The sequence below is a fragment of the Poecilia reticulata genome, chromosome 2, assembly GCF_904066995.2.
Source record: "Poecilia reticulata chromosome 2, P_reticulata-male-v2, whole genome shotgun sequence".
NCBI lineage: Eukaryota > Metazoa > Chordata > Actinopteri > Cyprinodontiformes > Poeciliidae > Poecilia > Poecilia reticulata.
Window position 1 is genome coordinate 11047653 of NC_088831.1, and position 20381 is coordinate 11068033.

Sequence of the window (20381 nt, forward strand, 5' to 3'; positions counted from 1 at the left end):
TTGAAAGTGCTCAGCTGATAAAATGTTCTTAATCTTTGCAAGTCGCCTCAAATGAAAGAAGCTCGATTTCACTACGGCACTGATTTGCCTGTCCAATTTAAAATTTTCATCCATTATGAATCCCAGGTTTGTGACAGAAGGCTTTACATATTGTGATAGCGGACCCACGTCCACTGGAGGAGACCTACCAGTGGTACCAGGGCCAAAAACAATCACTTCCGTCTTTCTTTCATTAAAATTCAAGAAGTTCAGAGCCATCCAAGTTTTAATTTCATCAATGCACTTCATTAAAATCCGCACAGAAATGACTCGATTTAGGGGCACATAGATCTGTGTGTCATCCGCATAGCAATGAAAATCAATATTGTGTTTCCTAAATATTGACCCAAGAGGAAGTAAATATAAAGAAAACAAAAGAGGTCCAAGTATTGAGCCCTGCGGCACCCCACACAATAAAGGAGCAGGGGTTGATCTAAAATCATCTAGGTTAACACAGAAAGACCTATCGGCCAAGTAAGACCGAAGCCACGCTAGGACAGTGCCTTTGAGACCTACATAATGCTCTAAACGAGAAATTAAAACATCATGGTCCACCGTGTCAAAGGCCGCAGTCAAATCTAAGAGAACTAAAATCACAGGGTCCCCAGCATCTGTAGCCAGAAGAATATCATTAAAAACCCTCAACAATGCAGATTCAGTACTGTGAAAAGTTTTAAAACCAGACTGAAAAGCCTCAAGAATATTGTTTTCGTCGAGGTAGGCTTTTAATTGGTTATAAACAACTTTCTCTAAGATTTTAGACATGAAAGGAAGCTTAGAAATAGGCCTGAAGTTGGATAACAAAGAAGGGTCTAGGCCAGGTTTTTTGATCAGTGGTTGAACTAATGCCTGTTTAAATAGTCTTGGAACCACACCAGTAGACAGGCTACTATTTATAACAGCCAGAACAAAAGAGCCTAAGACAGGAAGAACCTCTTTAAAAAGCCGCGGTGGGAAAATGTCAGTTTCAGAACCTGAGGACTTAAGATGACCAATAGTCTCATATAATGAAGACAGAGTAACAGGCTCAAACTGGTACAAAGCAGTAGAGCAATTGACAGAGACTGAAGGGTCAGAGGCTGAGCACGTTATAGTTAATTTTTTTTATGTCATTCACACTACTGCTAATTGATATGTAGGCTGGACAGCGCCTATTAATCACTATGTGGTTCATTGTGTCCAGAAAATTATTTTATCGCATTACAGAAATCGAGCAGAAATCTGTCACTAAAATATTAGCGCCATCATTTGTTATCAGATATACGACTTAAAATAACGAGGAGAAAATTGATGTTTGATAAATTCTCCGTGATACAAATCTATAAACAATTTTGTTTCTGTTAGTTCTGTCAAGATCCAAAAAGGGGCAAATTTCTCTTATATTGGTCAATCCTTTTATTTTAAATATGCTGTAGGAGCCGTAGTTTGATGATTATACGGAAGAGGATTATGGCCACTGAAAAAAAATAATTGTCAGAATTTTTTTTTCAGTATCTCAGAAAAAAATATCTCAGAATTCAGAGGGAAAAAAGTAAAAATGAAAATCAGTGGCCCCCAATTTTTTTTTTCAGAATTCAGAAAACAATAAGTGTGATAAGCAAAGTGTAATTATCTTTCATCGTGCAAGACCTTAAAATGTTATTCGAATTATTCATGTTGCATTATCTCACTATTAAAAGATTTTGTTCAATTACTTTTTATTGGTACAATTTATTCACGGGACGTATTTTAGTTTTTACTGTCACTTCCGTTTTTCTCCGCAGTGGATGCTAGTAACGGCTAGCTTGCCTTGAGCAGGAGAGCAGGACTCTGCGCGGCAGTAACAGAGCCGAACCCCCAGCGGAGGAAACATGGTGTCTGCGGCGGCTCTCTGTCTTGTCTTATTGGCATCTGCATGTGAGCAAGTTATTGCTGAAAGACAGCTAATTTATGCCACAGTGGTGAGTGTTAATAATGTTTGCTATAACGCTACTGAAGCTCTTTATTCCTGCACACCACAGTGGCTGAAGTCTACAAAATTACTTTCAAAATGTGTTTGAAATATGCGCAAATTGTTTTCATTTGCGCATATTTCAATTTATATCAAAAGTTCCATAACTTTTGAGTTGCATAACTCATAAGTTATGCAACTTTTTTAGTGTTGTGAAATCTTTGACGCACTCTTAATAATTCAGCTCGAAAATAAACCATTTTAGATGACGTTAATGTTTAACCCTCTGATGCGTAAGTGGGTCTTTTTGACCCACTGAGGTGATCTTTTTGCAATATCTTTGTAATGAAAAGTTTTCATCACTTCATATTTTAGATATTCCCCAAAAAACATGTTACTGAAATCATGCAATTCAAATTTTTTAATTAACCTTTTAACATTTTAAGAAATAGCATGTTTTCAATTACTACCCCATTCTTTTGTAAGTGGGTCAGAAATGACCCGCATTCATTTCATATGGAATTTTATGGGAATCTTTGTTTCTTACCAACAGTGACTGTTAGGAACACATGTTCATAGCTATATAAATAAATGCATAAATAAATGAGCTGGAAAAGAGTTGAGTGTCTTTTACCAGTCAGGGAGGATGTCCTGCCTTTGACCATTTGGCCTCTTTACTCTCCTTCTCCCTCCAGCTGTTTCGACATGGTGACAGGTCACCAGTGACAGCCTTTCCTACTGACCCTCACCAAGAAAGCGCCTGGCCTCAGGGCTTTGGACAGCTAACGCAGGTAAATAAAATAGCTTTAAGTTTTGCTCTCTCTACAACTCCTCTCCCCAGATTAGTATTTGCCCTTAACCAGAGATGGGTGAAGTACCCAAAATATGTACTCAAGTAAGAGTAGCACTACTTCAACATATTTTTACTCAAGTAAAAGTAAAACGTAGCCACCCAAAAATATTACTCAAGTAAAAGTAAAAAGGTGGCCCAGATACTGAGCAACTGATCAAAACATCTTTAACATTTAATATTTAAAAATTACACCATGAGATGGACCAAACTGTAAGTTTTGTGGAAATTTGATAAAAATTAAGATAAATAAAATTAAATAACATAATTACAAAGTAACAAATTCAGGCAACATTCAAAATCAATTTCTTTCAGTATAAAGTTTATGAAACTTTGACAAAAACTGCAGGCTAAAACAAGCTTGTTCTTCATTCAGTAAAGTTACTCACTGTGGGTAGAGAATCAATTTTACTCAAGTAGAAGTAAAAAGTTCAACATAGTAAAAATACTCCAAAAAGTAAATTTTTTTTCAAAAGGTTTCCCAAGTAAATGTGAGTAAATGTAAGTAGTTACTACCAAACTCTTCCCATAACGGTATCTGGTGTCATAAGTCAGGCGACTCTAGAAGTAAAGTTAATGAGTATTTTGATTAGATTTCTGATGGTTCTAAATGTCTGGTTTGTGTTGGAAGGTCGGGATGAGGCAGCAGTATGAGTTGGGTCAGTATCTGCGGACGCGGTACAAAGACTTCCTCAATGAATCCTACATCCGCCACGAGGTGAGACACGGAAACATCACCTTTATTCCAGCTCACCTGAGAATTAGCAAACAGCTGAACACGTTTTCTCGTCTTCCACCAGATTTTAGTTCGCAGTACAGACGTTGATCGCACCCTGATGAGCGCTGAAGCCAACCTTGCAGGTCTGAACAACTGAATTCTGTCTTTCTTTTTTCATGAAGTGATCTTTAACCTTTAGTGTGTCTTTCTTTTGCGTAGGCCTCTACCCCCCTAAAGGTCAGCAGATATTTCAACCCAGTTTAAAGTGGCAGCCCATACCGGTCCACACCGTATCGCTAAACCAAGAAAAGGTTGGTGTTTGGGGTTTATCCGATGCTCCAGCTGAAACTGCAGATTCCTGATTTTGTGTTTTTTTTTTTTTTTCTGTTCAGCTGCTCTCATTTCCTTTGGATGACTGTCCTCGCTACAAACAGCTGATGAAGGAAACTGAAAAAACAGCAGAATTTATCAATGTCACAACAAAATACCAGGTACATCATTTCTCCTCTTTTTTAAAATTTCTTTTAAGTAAAATCTGTTACACTATTAAAAACAATGTATTAATTTCCAAGGAAAGTAATTAAATTTTTCTCTAATTCTTTAGGACTTTATAGAGATGGTAAAAAATAAAACAGGACTGGAGGCAGCGAATGTGTTATCAACGTGGCTTGTGTACGACACACTATTCTGTGAGGTAAAAATTTCAAAAGACACACACAAAAAAAAAATTAAAACCAAAATTTTAAATTAAATCAATATTGAGCTTTTTATATTGGTTACACAACCAGAAAATACATAGCATATTAGGGTAAAATATGCTGTCAGTTGTTAAACATGGGAATGGATATTTTATGGTATGGAAATTATTAATCTTAAATATCCTTTATTTTGAATTTGGGTCTTTTTTTTTTTTTAGGTGTTCACCTTTAGAAATTATTTCAACCGATACAAAAACATGACAGTCTAAACAAAACCTACAAAAACAAAGTCGCTCAAACCTGCTTGGCTTCTTCAGGGCGTCTCTGTTTTACATTTATTATTTACTGTGTGTGTTTGCTTTACATCAGGGGTCACCGACCGTTTTGAGACTGGGACCTTCTTCACAGGTTCAGAGCAACACGAAGGGCTACTTGTTGGATACAGATATACATTTTCTTTGCTCATCATTTATGATGCCTGATCATATTAATGTTAGGCACTACTCACAATAATTATCAGTAATGATTTACCATGACTGATATGGTTAATAGTCATTATGTGATCTTGGCGTTTTTCTGTGAGCTAAAAATTACTCAGTGGAGTTTGAATTTCCTGTATTTCTAAGATTCAGCCTGAGCTTTTCACAGTGTGCGTGGTTCTGGCGGGTCACCAGTTTATTAGCCTTTTTGTGTCTTTACGAACTGAAAAGCTGATGGGTCACCCATTGGCTGACATCAGCAGATGTTGGGAAGAAAAAGGTCCGACAGATCGCACAAAAATATCACTGCACCCGACCTGCAAGAGCACAACCACACGCATCGTGTGCGTGTAGCACAAAACCACCACAAACCTAAACCACAAAAGCAGCAGAGCTTTTATTTATTTTATTTTATTTATTTATTTATTTAATTATTTATTTATTTGTTTTATTTTTACAAACGATGCTAAATAATAAAGACATGGAAGCGAAAGAGGAGGATGTTGATTCCCAGGTTCATGTGGTGTCCAGAGGAGAGGAGGTGAAGCAACAATGTTTGCTTAATTTCTACTCTTTTGGGGAACGCTTCGACTAGATGAAATTGTTTAACCTGCAGTCTGAGGCGCTCAGGAGGAGCAGCAGATGTCAGCTATCCGGTGACCCGTCAGCTTTCCAGTTCGAAAAACGTCAAAGAAGCTCATAAACCGACGACCCACCAGAACCGCTCACACGGTAAAAAGCTCAGCCGTGATCCAAACGACCTCTAACTCTGAATGGGATCAAACTCCGCTCATTCATTTTTAGCTTACAGAAAAAGTAGCCAAGCCGTCAAATAAACAAAAGTAAATTGGCCAATATGATTTAGGCTTTGGCGTGCCTTTTGACCCCGACAGACTCTCTACATACAAGATGTTTTGACACAAAAGAGCTGTTTTTCTCCACAATTCTATTCATAGTAAAGAGGGTTAGATAATACAAATCCAAGAAATTATTCTTTTCTTTTTTTACTGATAGGAAAATCTGAAGATATGCAGAGTGTGTAAAGCCTTACAGCTGCAGGCGTCCGTGCACAATTCTGAACTTTAACCCTAGAAAAGAGTTTTATAGGTGAACCAATTTATTTTAAATGTTTTTATAATTTACTTTTTAAAATCTAAATATAAGCAAATGTTCTTACTTCAATGTAAAAACATTTAATTAAATATATATGTTTTCTGGCAGTGCTCCCTAATGACAATGGCTATTTTTAGAACTTGTTCCGCAGGCGACTGACAATGTCCCTGCGGGCACCATGTTGGTGACCCCTGCTTTACGTCCTCAGTCCCGACACAACATGTCCGCTCCAGACTGGGTGACTCCCGACGTCATGGAGAAGCTCAAGTTTCTGAAAGACTTTGGATTTCAGGTAGAAGTTGCAGCAACAGCTCAGCTTTTCTTTGAGATTTCTGATGATATTGAAGGTTAACATGGTTATTAATGCTGAATGTCTGCAGCTCCTATTCGGGGTTTACAAACAGCAGGAGAAGAGTCGCCTGCAGGGAGGTACGTACGTTTCCAGATTTGTGGAAGATTTTTCATATTGGAAAAATGAGAGCTGCTGTCTCTCTTCCAGGCCTCCTGCTGGGGGAAATTGTGAAGAACCTCACCAAGATGGCCGCCCCACGCCCACAACACCAGTTAAAACTGATGATGCTCTCGGCGGTGAGATACTTATGATTCACATCGATTTAGGTTTTTAACTCTGATGATAAAGCATTCAGCTTCTATACACTATAAATCTGGAACAAACTTCCATAAAACTGCAAAACAGTCGAAACACTGATTTCTAAAAAGACCCACCTGTTTAGAGTTGCTTTCAACCAATAATCACAGCAACATTGACCAACATAGTTGATGTTTTTGCTGATGGTTCTTAACAAAATGTCATGTTAATTACAGGATTCCCAGTTGGTGATTGTTTGATGTTTTTATTTTTATATTTTTACGATGTAAATCTCTTTGAACTGCCTGAGATGAAATACAAATAAGCTTGATTGATTGAAGTTGTTTTTTCTGGTTGCTACACAGCATGACACAACTGTAGTTGCTCTTCAGGCCAGCTTGAATGTGTTCAACGGAAAGCAGGCGCCTTACGCCTCCTGCCACATCATTGAACTGTACAGGGAAGACGATGGGTTGGTATTTTATATTTTAGATCATATGTCGCTAAATAGGAGATTATTTGCACTGATTTCCTGTGTGTGTTTAGATCTGCGTCCGTGTCGATGTTTTACCGCAACGACACCAGCGTGGAGCCGTACCAAGTCCAGCTGCCAGGTTGTGCTCATGTCTGCCCCCTAGAGGACTTTGTGAGGATCACAAAGCCGTTCATCTCAGACGACAGGGACAAGGAGTGTCAGCTGCCGTCAAAGGGGAGAGACAGACGTTGTGACAAACTTTGGCTTATTTACAATAAAGCAGAATTGAATACAGGGAATTTTTGAGAAGTTTTTGTCATCTTGAACTTTGTTTGAACTGTTCTGTTAAAGATCACAAATGCAGAAACCAGATTTGGCTTTGTGGGGTCTCCATCATTCTGTTAGAACAGAAAACATCTCATTTATCTTTCGCTTATTGGCTTCGTTACTCTACTGTTTTATTAGATGTTATTTATTGTTTACTGTTTTATTTATTACAGTTAAACGATGCACAACTTTGAATCCTGCTACTCTTGCCAACAGCAGAGGATGGGGAACCACATTGTTGCTCTGACGTGCTGGACTAGACCTGCTCACCTAGACCTGACCTTTCTCTCAAACTAATCTTTATTGGTTTTGTTTGTGGATGGCTCCTGCTCTCGATCAAAATTTGGGGGGATATACCAAGTGGTGTATGCTGTTAGTTCACTTAATGAGGTGCTGGAATCAAACTCCCTGGCAATATTAAATGCAGCAGAAGACCAGCCTTGATGGGAGTAGAGCCCAACCTCAAACCACATTTATTAACAACTAATTTGCTGGGAAATGACATGTTAAGTTATTGCAATAGGTCTGTCAAAGTCTCTCTCTCTTTCTCTCATCAGAAAGTGGAGGCGACACTGCCGACTATAGCAGCGGGTCCTTTCCACACTGCAAAAACTGAAATCTTAGTAAGATTAAATATCTTAAATTAAGGAGATTTTTCTTGTTTTCTTTCTGACAAGATAATTTTTCTCACCAAGAGGGATTTATGTTAGAATATTTTTCTTATTTTAAGTGTTTTTGTACTTAATTATCTCAGTAAGATATAAAAGCTTAATATTAAGAAAATATTACTTATTATGAGTAAATATGTGCTAGAATCTAGAATATCAATATTTACCAATCAAACTTCAAGTCTAGAACTTATTTTATATAAGTAAAAATTTCTTATTTCAAGCACATAAAGCAAAATCACATACTTAATGAAATGTCTTCAGATAATTAAAACAGACTATGTCCAAATGGAATCCTTTGTGTTATTGACAATGAAAAATAAAAACCCCTATGAACTTATACTCTTGTATAAGTTGGCAGAGTGTACTGGAAATTATAATTTAATATTTAAACGGTTGACATTTAACACAACAATTTCAGAGACAATATCAGTTTATATATCAAGATAATTCTTGGCATGTTTCCATCTGCTAAGGACCTTAATCTCATCTTCTTGATGCAAGATGTGGGAGCTCTTACTGACATGTCATAAAATTTCTATTGATGTGTGATTTGAAATGGCTGGTTTTCCACACAATGAGATTAGAATCAACAATATTGATTAGCTCAATGTCATGATAAATATTTTAACTTTTGGTTTATATTTGAAATTCTTACTTTATAAGTTATTAATATTAGTTTGAACAATAATTTATTGTTCAAACTAACAATAACAAGTAGTATTTGTTTGATTTAATTATGACATCATACAATCCAAATGGGAAAGCGCCCAAAATGTCAGTGAGATAGTATTAATGTTTGATACAACAGATCTTCTTTCCGATCCGATACCGAGTAAAATTTAAGCTGGTATTGGCAATACAGATCCCATACTTTGAGCAAAGACAGTTAATTTGTTTCTTAATTAAATAAAAAATAAATGTAATCCATATCTTGGCTTCATAAAAAGAACACAATGTACTCTGATGCACTCATTTTAAACTCAGAAGTACATTGAGACAACAATCTCGTTTACTATAAACTATTTTAATTCAGCTGAAATATACAAAACATGTGAAAATCGAGTTGCAAACTAAAAAAAAGAAAATTAGTAAAGTAATAACCCTACTAAACACATCCTTGTTTAATTATTAAAACTACTATAAAATGACAGCTGAAATAGCTCCATGTCACTTTTTTTTATAATCTGTCAACATGTCCATTTCTGAGTGAGTGAGCGTCAGCAGCACGCTGCGCATGGGCATTACGTCCTTACACATTACATACTTACCAAGCGGAAGAAAAAGTAGTTCCCATTAACAACGTTTCATTTAGGCAAGATCTCAATAATTTAGTTACTTTTTAACGTACTCTAGTTAATCTACATTATCTCAAATTACTAAAGTGTTGAAAGTATTGATCCTTGGATCTGACAATAGATTTTAAAGAATTAAGTTCTGGTATCGGAAGAATCGATATTTCAGTATCAATCCGCACATCACTAACGGCAACGCCAGAGATCATTTAACTGCCCTGATTAACGGTTAATTCAGTTGCAACAGCCTAACTAAGCTTTTATCTACTGTACTTTTATAAGATTTTCTTTTGGCAAATTCTCTAATCTCGGTTGGACATGAATGACGATGGAGGACTTTTTTACGTGTATAGACCCTACAGCTGCTGTACTCAGAGGTAAGTTTAAAGTTGTCTGTCTTTCTAAGATAAGCTAACTGAAGCTAGTTAGCATGTCGTGAAATGCCAATTTTCATCCGCGGTTAAAGAGCCGCTCTTGTAAATATGAGCTTTGAACAGTTATTAACCACAATAGCTGTGGCTTAAAAATAATATCGACACGAGTTCTTGGTAGCTTCCATTTTTTAACATAGCTAAGGTGGCTTCTCATTCATAGCTTCTGATTCGGAAAATGGTTAAAGGGCAATTCCGCCTAGTATTTCACGAACTGAGGGTGTTTGATGTGCTGTAATTTAAAAACTTAAATGCAATGAGTCTACAAGGTTAGATATTCCACACTGTTACCAGAATATTTTAAACACTATTTTTGATTGGTGAATTTAAGTAGTCCTTGTTTGATTAAATTAAAATAACTTTCTTGTCATCTTGAATTCATGTAATATTGTAATGGAGCACATGAACTAAAATAAGACTTGTTTTATTTTTCAAGTAAACCAAACTGTTGCCATGGTGAAGCCTATGCCAGACACATGTCAATCACGTATTGCACCATCTAAAAGAAACTTTGGGAATTGCAAGTGACGGCGTCCTTCACATTCTTGAGGTAAGAAATTTATGATACTGATTCATCATTACACTGATTAGTCCCTAAAACGTGGTTTGTTTTGTGATTGTTTTTCTGTCTGTGCTCCAATTAGCAGATGACCCAACAACTTCAAACAAGACCACTTTTCAGCTCTGTGGTGATCGTGAAACCAACTTTCTACTGGCCATTGGAACCATGCCTGCCCTGATCTTCTGAAAGGAGGACATCATAGCTACTACACTTTTCAGCATCCGTGTGTGGGGCCACTCCTCTCTGTGCTGCTGACACGTCTTGAGAACAGCGTCCGTAACTGAGGCAAGACTTCCACATATAAAAGGCTATGGCTTATTGGAAGAAGTTCATTGCGGGGGAAGCTCCTATTGTTGACATCTAATCCCAAGATTTTTTTTTTGCTTTGGACAATTTGGTTTGCTTGACTCTTAGTGCAGCAGATGTGTCAGATCTTCATTGTTCTGTCATTTTACAGGATTGTTTCAGAATCAGATGCCCATCCAGACTTTAAATTCTGACCAGTAGTCATGTTTTATTGTGTTTATGTGAAACTTAAATGTAATAAAGATGTTAAAAGTAATTGAACTTATGTCTTCATTTCAGCAAGCCAATAACATCTCTTGTTCCAGTATTCACAGGATCAATTTTTGGATGTTTGTCTTAGCATAAGAACCTTGAGTAAAGCTGTGACAAAATATATATTTTAATCCTATGCAACAATAAAAATAAACTAGATTTAGGTATATCACTGCAAAAAGTCCCCTTTCAAAAACAAGAAAAAAAAAGTACAAAAATAGGGTATAATTTTCTTAAAATAAGAAAAATTATCTGCCAACAGAACAAGAAAATTTATCTTGTCAAGATTTTCCAAAACAAGAAAAAATATCTAACCAAGATAAACCTACAAATATCTTAAAATTAGTGTATTTGTACTTAAAACAAGCCAATTTTACTAATACAAATAGAATATATGAGATTTATTTTCTTAATACATAGAACATTTTCCTTAAAATAAGAAAATTTTACGCTATTTCAAGAAATTCAGTGTCAAGTAACATTTTCTTTACTTGAGATAATTTTTCTTAAAATAAGATAATATATCTTACTCGTATAAGTAAAATTGGCTTGTTTTAAGTACAAATACACTCATTTTAAGATATTGTAGGTTTATCTTGGTTAGATATTTTTTCTTGTTTTAGAAAATCTTGACAAGATAAATTTTCTTGTTCTGTTGGCAGATAATTTTTCTTATTTTAAGAAAATTATACCCTATTTTTGTACTTTTTTTTCTTGTTTTTGAAAGGGGACTTTTTGCAGTGCATAACTTCCAGTCTGGCCAGTGGGTGCTGATCAAAGACTTCCCGATGAAATCCAAGCGGCTGGGGCCGTGCAAGATTCTGCTCGTCACCGACACGTCAGTGATGGTCTGCATTGGCTTGGTCCCCGCCAGCCGCTGCATACTCTTCGAAGGAACACCTCCAGAGTGTTCCTTCGAAGACAAATCTACTAAGTTGGCAGAGGGTTGCTGTTGCCTCCCCAACTAGGAATCCAAGAAATAGCCATGGCAAATCGGACTTTTAAGAGCATGAACTTCTTTTTACCAGCAACATTGAGTGGAACACAGTATAACCTGACACCTGCTCCTGAGTAGCAGGAAGTTTGAAAGGAGCTGCAAGGATAGAGTGCAAGACAGAAGTATTGATATATATTACTGGATGGGACATTGCATGACTTATCGTGCGCCATTGCTGTCCATTGAGTCAGGAATATTAAGAAAATACCACAGTCACACAAATAATCTGAAAAAAGGTGTAGCGGTTAATTCAACACTATGACAGCCATGGATAACAAGGTCCAAGGGTTTCACATTTAACAGGCGAGGAAGAAAATTGAAAGAAATGATTGAGAAAGTGAGCAGTGAGCCAGTAATGCTAGCCTAACTGCTACTAGCCTGTTATTGACCTACTTAACTTGTCCTGCACATTTCGGTGTGTTTTGGTTCCTTAGCACTAAAATAAGACAACCCACACCCAACTCATCAGTAGAGCAGGTGTTTAAATGAGCAAAAACTTGATAATAAAGCACTATAAACATCAAACCATATATATATCTATATATCTCCATCCTAACAGCGCTGGTTGTTTGCAATTTATGGCACTTAATGGATGTCGTTTGATCCCATGTGTAAGAGGGCTGATGGAGAGAACCATTGACTGAGCAGTAACGCATCAGATGACCACTTATTCTTTATTGCTTGCTGCAGGTGATGAAACTTCCAGATGACGATGAAGAAGATGATTTTTTTGTTGCTTAGTTACATTCCGTTTATTAAGTACAAGTCAAAACCCTAGTGGGAGGATTTGTTACTGATGTAATCATCAACTACTTTTACTATGTTTCATCTACATATATTGAATTAATTTTTGCCATTAATTCTGAAGTGTGTTCATTTATTTTAAGGATTAATTTTTCTTAAGTTTTTATTTTATTGAAATGTTACGAGATTTTTATTTCTTATCACAGTTATGTATCTTCTAAAAGCGCAAAGTTTTTATTAAGTTGATCCTTGAGGGGGATCAAAAGCGGGGATATTGTCATGACAAACTTTGGCTTATTTACGGAAAAGCAGAACTGACTACAGGGGACTTTTGAGAAGTTGTTTTTGTCGTGAACAAAGTTAATTTGTTTAAAATGAACCACTCCAATGTGTCAGAGTAATGGGGTATCTTAGCTTCTTAAAAAGCAACAACCACATCTGTTCACCAGATTAAGGTTAATCCTGACTATTCCCCATCAGTATTGCCCTCTGTATCAGTATTATTGATTTAAGTTTTACTCCTGCTCGTTTTTTTTTTTTCTTGTTTTGCACAGGAGTTAATTTAGAAAAACAGAATGAAAAAAGCTCACCCGTCTTCCGGACTTCTACTTGTAGCAATACTGACATCTAGGGGCAAAAAAACAGAAAACACATTTTATTAAAAAATAAATAAAAAATCCACTCAAAAATGAGAGCTATATTGGAGTTGGGGCCAATATGAATTTAAAATTGTATCCTGTATTTTATGATTTATTGTGATAACGCTAACAATAAAAGTGACAATAAAAATATATCTAAAACTTATTTGGGATCTTTTTTTAGATAAATATATTATCTTGACTGCATGTTATAGCATCACAAATACCGCTCTTAAAAAAATATCAGTTTTAACCAGACTTGATCAGAGCACCAGCTACACAACACTCCACACTTTTACTAATATTTTAAAATTTATTGATAAGTAATGATGCTCTCGTGGAGCCAATAGGTAAAAAATAAATAAAGAGACCTTGAAATATTCTTGCAATAGTTAGTTGCTGGGATTTGCAAACACCTATAATGTCTGATAATCGGGAGATTGAATAATATAAAATTTTATATTATGTAAATAATTATTATTAAATTACCAAATGGTATTAAATTCGTAAATATACAAGTAAATAATATTTCTATTATATACTGAGAGTTTTGCCTCCAACACACTTGTCAAACACTTAAAGCGGAAGACAAATGAGACACTTCCGGTTTGTGTTTTTTCAAAACGTAAGTGGTGATAAGCAAAGTGTAATTATCTGTCATCGTGCAAGATCTTAAAATGTTCGTTGAAATCCTTCATGTAGCTGACGATTTCGTTAATTAAGCATTTTGTTAAACCATTTTTATTTACCATTTATTCACGTGACCTGTTTTAGTTTTTACTGTCACTTCCGTTTTTCTCCGAAGTGGATGCTAGTAACGGCTCGCTTACCTTTCTCTGAACGTAGCAGGGAAAGAAAACCGTCAACCAACACTGCGCGGCGGTATCAGAGCCGAACCATTAGCGGAGGAAACATGGTGTCAACGTCGGCTCTCTTTCTCGTTTCTTTGGCCTCTGCATGTGGACAAGTTTTTGCTGAGAGACAGCTAATTTATGCTACAGTGGTGAGTGCTGGTAATGTTTGCTATGACGCTACAGAAACTGTTAATACCTGCACCGATATGGCTGAACACTACAGAATTGCCTTCAAAATGTGTTAAATATTGTTTTCATATGCGCGTATGTCAACATGCTTGGTTAATTATGCAACTTTTTGAATGTTGTTAAATGTTTGATCTACTCTTATTAATTCGGCTCGAAAATAAACTATTGTAGATTATGTTAATTTTAATAATGTCATAGATTTTGGTTTATAGGGTTAGCTAACATTAAGCCTCTCTAAAGCTGCACTACATATTAAGACAACATGTGTTTTATTAACTTTTAAGTAATGTTAATGTTTGTTTGAGGCTAACATATTTAGAACAATGTGAGACGCCTTTGAAGGGACATAAAGTAATGAATAGTCTGCTCAGCTAACACAATGTAATCAGGAAGACAAGTTATTGAACGGCTATTTGCTGGCATTGTATTTTTCTTCTCTTTGTTAAATGTAAAGTCACTTCCTGTTTTTTAATAGTCTGCCATCCTTCACTTCTGTTTTTAACATATTCACAAAAAATAATGTAGCATGTAAGGTAACTGAATACAGTTGTTAACTATTCAAATCAATTCTTATCTACTTTGCCTTATTTTCCTAACAAAATAGACAGACTGAAATTACTTTGAGATTAGTCACGTTTTACTGTGCAAAGATGCATCCTTATAGAGGATGTCAGAGTTGATGGGAAGATGAATACAGAATATGAATACATGCTATTTTTTCCCCCTATATATACATTTTACAGGTGTTACTAATTTTGCTTATCAAGGTCAAAAGGCCATGCACATTCTTAGAAACTGTCACCTAGTTTCTGAGGTTTCCAGTGAAACCTGAAGCAAATTAGATTAAGACTCTAAAAGGGGATAATCCAGCCTACAAATAGAGTTTGCACACCTGGTTTGTCTTTTTTTGGCTGTTATGGATGCATCGGTTTGGGGTGTCATCTCATGTGGGACGAACCGGCAAGCCGCACTTCCCTGTGGTGGCTTGAGAACTGAGTAGTGAAACCATGTTATTTGAAGTGTCAGCTCTATTGTGGTGATACCAAATCAGGTTAAAGTATCAATACTTTAACCTGATTTACTGGACTATTGAGCCTGCAAGGAGAGTGAGACATGATTACAAAACCCTTGGTTTGTAATGGAAATGTTACTTTTTGGAGGGTTGTTTGACCTGTGCAAACTGGTTTTAAAGAATATGGTTGTAAAGCTGTTGAATGATATATAAACTTTTGGCAGATAGTTGGACATTCCTGCAGCCAGACACTGATAAAAGTGGAACAAAGGTGTCAGCTGATGATTTTGATGACTCTGCATTTTCAGTTTGGACGTCTTTCACTTTAGCTCTTTGATTTGGATCCACAAGTGTTTATTTTGGTTAATTTGAATCCTAACAGCGTAAAACTTTGAGCCATAATAATTAAAATCAGCAGAAATGACCTGTTTAGATATATCCCATGATGGATCTATGACACCAGTTATTTCTGTCTACATGTTGCCTGACCTCTTTTCTCTCCTCCTCCCTCCAGTTGTTTCGACATGGTGACAGGTCACCCGTGAAAGCCTTTCCTACTGACCCTCACCAAGAAAGCGCCTGGCCTCAGGGCTTTGGACAGCTATCACAGGTAAAATAGCTTTAAGTTTTGCTCTCTCTACAACCAGAGGTGGATGAAGTACCCAAAGTCTGTAGTCAAGTAAGAGTAGCACTACTTCAACATGTTTTTACTCAAGTAACAAGTAGCCAATATTTGGTAAAAAGATGACTCGTGTATTGAGTACCTGATCAAAACATCGATCATTTAATATTTAAAAATTACATCATCAAATGGACCAAAATTTTAATTTTGTGGAACTTTGGGGTATTTTATGGATCAAAATGAAGATAATTCAAATAAATGACAAAAAAAAAATCCTAATCAAATTCTTTAAGTATAAAGTTTATGAAACTTTGACAAAAACTGCAGGCTAAAACAAGCTTGTTCTTCATTCAGTAAAGTTACTCACTGTGGGTAGAGAATCAATTTTACTCAAGTAGAAGTAAAAAGTTCAGCATAGTAAAAATTCTCCAAAAAGTAATTTTTTTTCAAAACGTTTCTCAAGTAAATGTGAGTAAATGTAAGTAGTTACTACCAAACTCTTCCCATAACGGTATCTGGTGTCATAAGTCAGGCGACTCTAGAAGTAAAGTTAATGAGTATTTTGATTAGATTTCTGATGGTTCTAAATGTCTGGTTTGTGTTGGAAGGTCGGGATGAGGCAGCAGTATGAGTTGGGTCAGTATCTGCGGACGCGGTACAAAGACTTCCTCAATGAATCCTACATCCGCCACGAGGTGAGACACGGAAACATCACCTTTATTCCAGCTCACCTGAGAATTAGCAAACAGCTGAACACGTTTTCTCGTCTTCCACCAGATTTTAGTTCGCAGTACAGACGTTGATCGCACCCTGATGAGCGCTGAAGCCAACCTTGCAGGTCTGAACAACTGGATTCTGTCTTACTTTTTTCATGAAGTGATCTTTAACCTTTAGTGTGTCTTTCTTTTGCGTAGGCCTCTACCCCCCTAAAGGTCAGCAGATATTTCAACCCAGTTTAAAGTGGCAGCCCATACCGGTCCACACCGTATCGCTAAACCAAGAAAAGGTTGGTGTTTGGGGTTTATCCGATGCTCCAGCTGAAACTGCAGATTCCTGATTTTGTGTTTTTCTTTTTCTGTTCAGCTGCTCTCATTTCCTTTGGATGACTGTCCTCGCTACAAACAGCTGATGAATGAAACTGAAAAAACAGCAGAATTTATCAATGTCACAACAAAATACCAGGTACATCATTTCTCCTCTTTTTTAAAATTTATTTTTAAGTAAAATCTGTTACACTATTAAAAACAATGTATTAATTTCCAAGGAAAGTAATTAAATTTCTCTCTAATTCTTTAGGACTTTATAGAGATGGTAAAAAATAAAACGGGACTGAAGTCAGCGAATGTGGAATCGTTGTGGAGTGTGTACGACACACTATTCTGCGAGGTAAAAATTTCAACAAACACAAAAAGTAAAACCAACATTTAAAATCAAGCATTTTTAAGATTTTTTTATTGGTTACAGAATCAAAAAATACAGAAAGGAATGTGACTTTTATTTATAAATATATTATGCAACATCATATTAGGGTAAAATATGCTGTCAGTTGTCAAAAATGGCCAGGGATACATCATGGTATGGAAAATTGTTGAAAAATAAGCAAATTATTCACCTTAAATGTTCTATATTTTGTATGTGGGTAATTTTTTTTTCATGAAGTGGAAAAAAAAAAGACCCATAATTTTTTTGGGGTGAAATTATTTCAACTTTAGAAATTATTCCAACCGATACAAAAACATGACAGACTAAACAAAACCTACAAAAACAACGTCGCTCAAACCTGCTTGGCTTCTTCAGGGCGTCTCTGTTTTACATTTGTTAATTACTGTGTGTTTTTGCTTTACGTCCTCAGTCCCGACACAACATGTCCGCTCCAGACTGGGTGACTCCCGACGTCATGGAGAAGCTCAAGTTTCTGAAAGACTTTGGATTTCAGGTAGAAGTTGCAGCAACATCTCAGCTTTTATTTGAGATTTCTGATGATATTGAAGGTTAACATAGTTATTAATGCTGAATGTCTGCAGCTCCTATTCGGGGTTTACGAACAGCAGGAGAAGAGTCGCCTGCAGGGAGGTATGTACGTTTCTAGATTTGTGGAGGATTTTTCCACAAACATATAAAAACATGTTTCCACTCTTGATGGAAAAATGAGAGCTGCTGTCTCTCTTCCAGGCCTCCTGCTGGGGGAAATTGTGAAGAACCTCACCAAGATGGCCGCCCCACGCCCACAACAACAGTTAAAACTGATGATGCTCTCGGCGGTGAGATACTTATGATTCACATCGATTTAGGTTTTTAACTCTGATGATAAAGCATTCAGCTTCTATACACTATAAATCTGGAACAAACTTCCATAAAACTGCAAAACAGTCGAAACACTGATTTCTAAAAAGACCCACCTGTTTAGAGTTGCTTTCAACCAATAATCACAGGAACATTGACCAACATAGTTGTTTTTGCTGATGGTTCTTAACAAAATGTCATGTTAGTTACAGGATTCCCGGTTGGTGATTGTTTGATGTTTTTATTTTTATATTTTTATGATGTAAATCTCTTTGAACTGCCTGAGATGAAATACAAATAAGCTTGATTGATTGAAGTTGTTTTTCTGGTTGCTACACAGCATGACACAACTGTAGTTGCTCTTCAGGCCAGCTTGAATGTGTTCAACGGAAAGCAGGCGCCTTACGCCTCCTGCCAGATCATTGAACTGTACAGGGAAGACGATGGGTTGGTATTTTATGTTTTAGATCATATGTCGCTAAATAGGAGATTATTTGCACTGATTTCCTGTGTGTGTTTAGATCTGCGTCCGTGTCGATGTTTTACCGCAACGACACCAGCGTGGAGCCGTACCAAGTCCAGCTGCCAGGTTGTGCTCATGTCTGCCCCCTAGAGGACTTTGTGAGGATCACAAAGCCGTTCATCTCAGACGACAGGGACAAGGAGTGTCAGCTGCCGTCAAAGGGGAGAGACAGACGTGAGATTCCCGCTGCCGTCAACACCGACGATGAGCTTCTGTTGGGTCCTGACTTCTTTTCTTTCTTGTTTCCGTTTTAAAGAAGTGATCATCGGCCTGGCCTTGTCCGGCTGCCTGCTCCTCGCCCTCATCGCCGTCCTCCTCGGTGTCATCTGCCGACACAAGGAGTCCAATAGCAACAGGGGATATCATCATGTGATCAACCAGGAAGCCGGAGAGGAATCCTGACAGAGGCGCAAGCTACTGCTTCAGGGATCGACGAGCTCTGGCTCTTGGGACAGCAGCAGCGATGATGAAGAAGAAGAACTTTAAATGACGATAATCTTTGAATTATCGGTACATTTCACTGTGCCTTTGCACACTGCAAAAATACAAAAACATACCAAGCATTTTTGGTCGAGTTTTTATTGCAAATATCTTAGTACTCTTGAAATAAGACAAAACTAACTTGTATATATCCTTTCAGCAAAATATGAGCTTTTTTTAAACTCAATAATTCATTAATATTGATTAAAAAGTTCTGGTTCCACTGGCAGATTTTACTCATAAGGCAGTGAAATATCTTGCTATAAGTGAATTTATCTGCCAATGGAAATAGAACATTTTCATCAATATTAAAGGAATTATTGACTTAAAAGAAACTCCTATATTTTCCTGAAAGATAAGTTAGTTTTGTCTTATTTCATGTGTATTAAGATATTTGCACTAAAAACTGGACCAAATATCCTTGGTAAGATTCATTTTTTTTGCAGTGGGATACTGTGAAAGTGTTTTATTCTTGGATGTGAGTTTTGGGCCTCGTTTGGTTGGTAATTCTAAGGTCTGATGACCAAGATGCCTTAAATATTTTTTACTTGTATGTTACGGTACCATTTTTCATCGGGTCGTAGCTTTCAACACTCAATATTTCAGCTAAGGGTTTGTGAAGTAATCTGTTTGATTTACAGCCTTACCACCACACTGGGAAAATAAAATTGACGGGCTAAAAAGACTGAATGACAAGAGTGGAGAATAAAATGGTTCTTTTCAACTACGTGTCATAAACATTCAGATTGTACCGTAACAACCGGAAAGCATTAATTAGCTTTTTGATCGCACACTGAATCACCAGGGTCCTTTAAGATTATCAGTGTTTGTTTACGTTAAACTTCCTGTGTCAAATAATCTGTCCTATATTGTGTTTTCATTCCAGTTTGATGTTTAACGTTTACTTTCTAATCAAAAATAAATTACTATTTTGATGCAAAGTGTCAATTTTCAACATTTAATGTCCAAGTAGAAGACAGTCTAGTAAAAGTACACAAACTGTTTTTTAAAGAATGTACTTAAGTACAAAAAGTTATTTTCACCCTTCTGTCATGATTTTTCTCATTGTGGACTTTGACTGGGCCAATCTTCTCATTGCTATGGTACTTTCTCTGTCTTTCCGTTTACCAAATAATTTTAGCTCTTAGCAAATTCTTCACACCTTCACATTTCTAGCAGCATCAGACGTGTTTTCCAGTGAAAAACAGCTTCACACAGGTAGGACAGCAACCCTGCCTGGTCATGCTCTTCCAGACTCGTGTCCAGTTTCGGTTACGATGATCCTCTTAATCTAATTAGTCCATAAA

The 20381-nt window shown here is 36.6% G+C and overlaps 1 protein-coding gene and 1 long non-coding RNA gene across 5 annotated transcripts; both read left to right on the plus strand.

The window, feature by feature from the left end:
- Positions 1-1809: 1809 nt before the first annotated feature.
- acp2 (acid phosphatase 2, lysosomal) lies at positions 1810-20015 on the plus strand. Of its 3 annotated transcripts, XM_081597364.1 has the most exons (14): positions 13714-13736; positions 13958-14114; positions 15681-15776; positions 16397-16483; positions 16566-16626; positions 16703-16794; positions 16872-16970; positions 17085-17174; positions 17641-17724; positions 17813-17861; positions 17961-18049; positions 18412-18518; positions 18593-18768; positions 18851-20015. In XM_081597364.1, exons 2-14 carry the CDS (start codon positions 14025-14027, stop codon positions 18994-18996), a joined length of 1266 nt encoding a protein of 421 aa, XP_081453490.1. In that variant the 5' UTR covers positions 13714-13736; positions 13958-14024; the 3' UTR covers positions 18997-20015. The 3 variants fall into 3 exon arrangements, with proteins under 3 accessions (XP_081453489.1, XP_081453490.1, XP_081453486.1); XM_081597363.1 differs by lacking the exons at positions 13714-13736; positions 13958-14114; positions 15681-15776; ... (8 more) ...; positions 18412-18518; positions 18593-18768 and adding exons at positions 1810-1979; positions 2665-2760; positions 3451-3537; ... (7 more) ...; positions 6782-6888; positions 6963-7138; XM_081597360.1 differs by lacking the exon at positions 13714-13736 and having other exon boundaries at positions 13765-14114.
- Positions 8455-10736, plus strand: LOC145547629 (uncharacterized). Of its 2 annotated transcripts, XR_014083922.1 has the most exons (3): positions 8709-9558; positions 10049-10162; positions 10257-10736. It is a non-coding gene; the product is annotated as an uncharacterized LOC145547629 (long non-coding RNA). The 2 variants fall into 2 exon arrangements; XR_014083918.1 differs by having other exon boundaries at positions 8455-9558; positions 10049-10736.
- Positions 20016-20381: the final 366 nt, after the last annotated feature.

Excerpts from the sequence above, each read along its gene's own strand:
- acp2 (XM_081597360.1), top strand. The coding sequence starts at position 13,920 with ATGCTAGTAACGGCTCGCTTACCTTTCTCTGAACGTAGCAGGGAAAGA. Across the intron at positions 15,777-16,396 it reads GCTTTGGACAGCTATCACAG|GTCGGGATGAGGCAGCAGTA; the intron begins GTAAAATAGCTT and ends TTGTGTTGGAAG. Across the intron at positions 17,862-17,960 it reads GAAGAGTCGCCTGCAGGGAG|GCCTCCTGCTGGGGGAAATT; the intron begins GTATGTACGTTT and ends TCTCTCTTCCAG.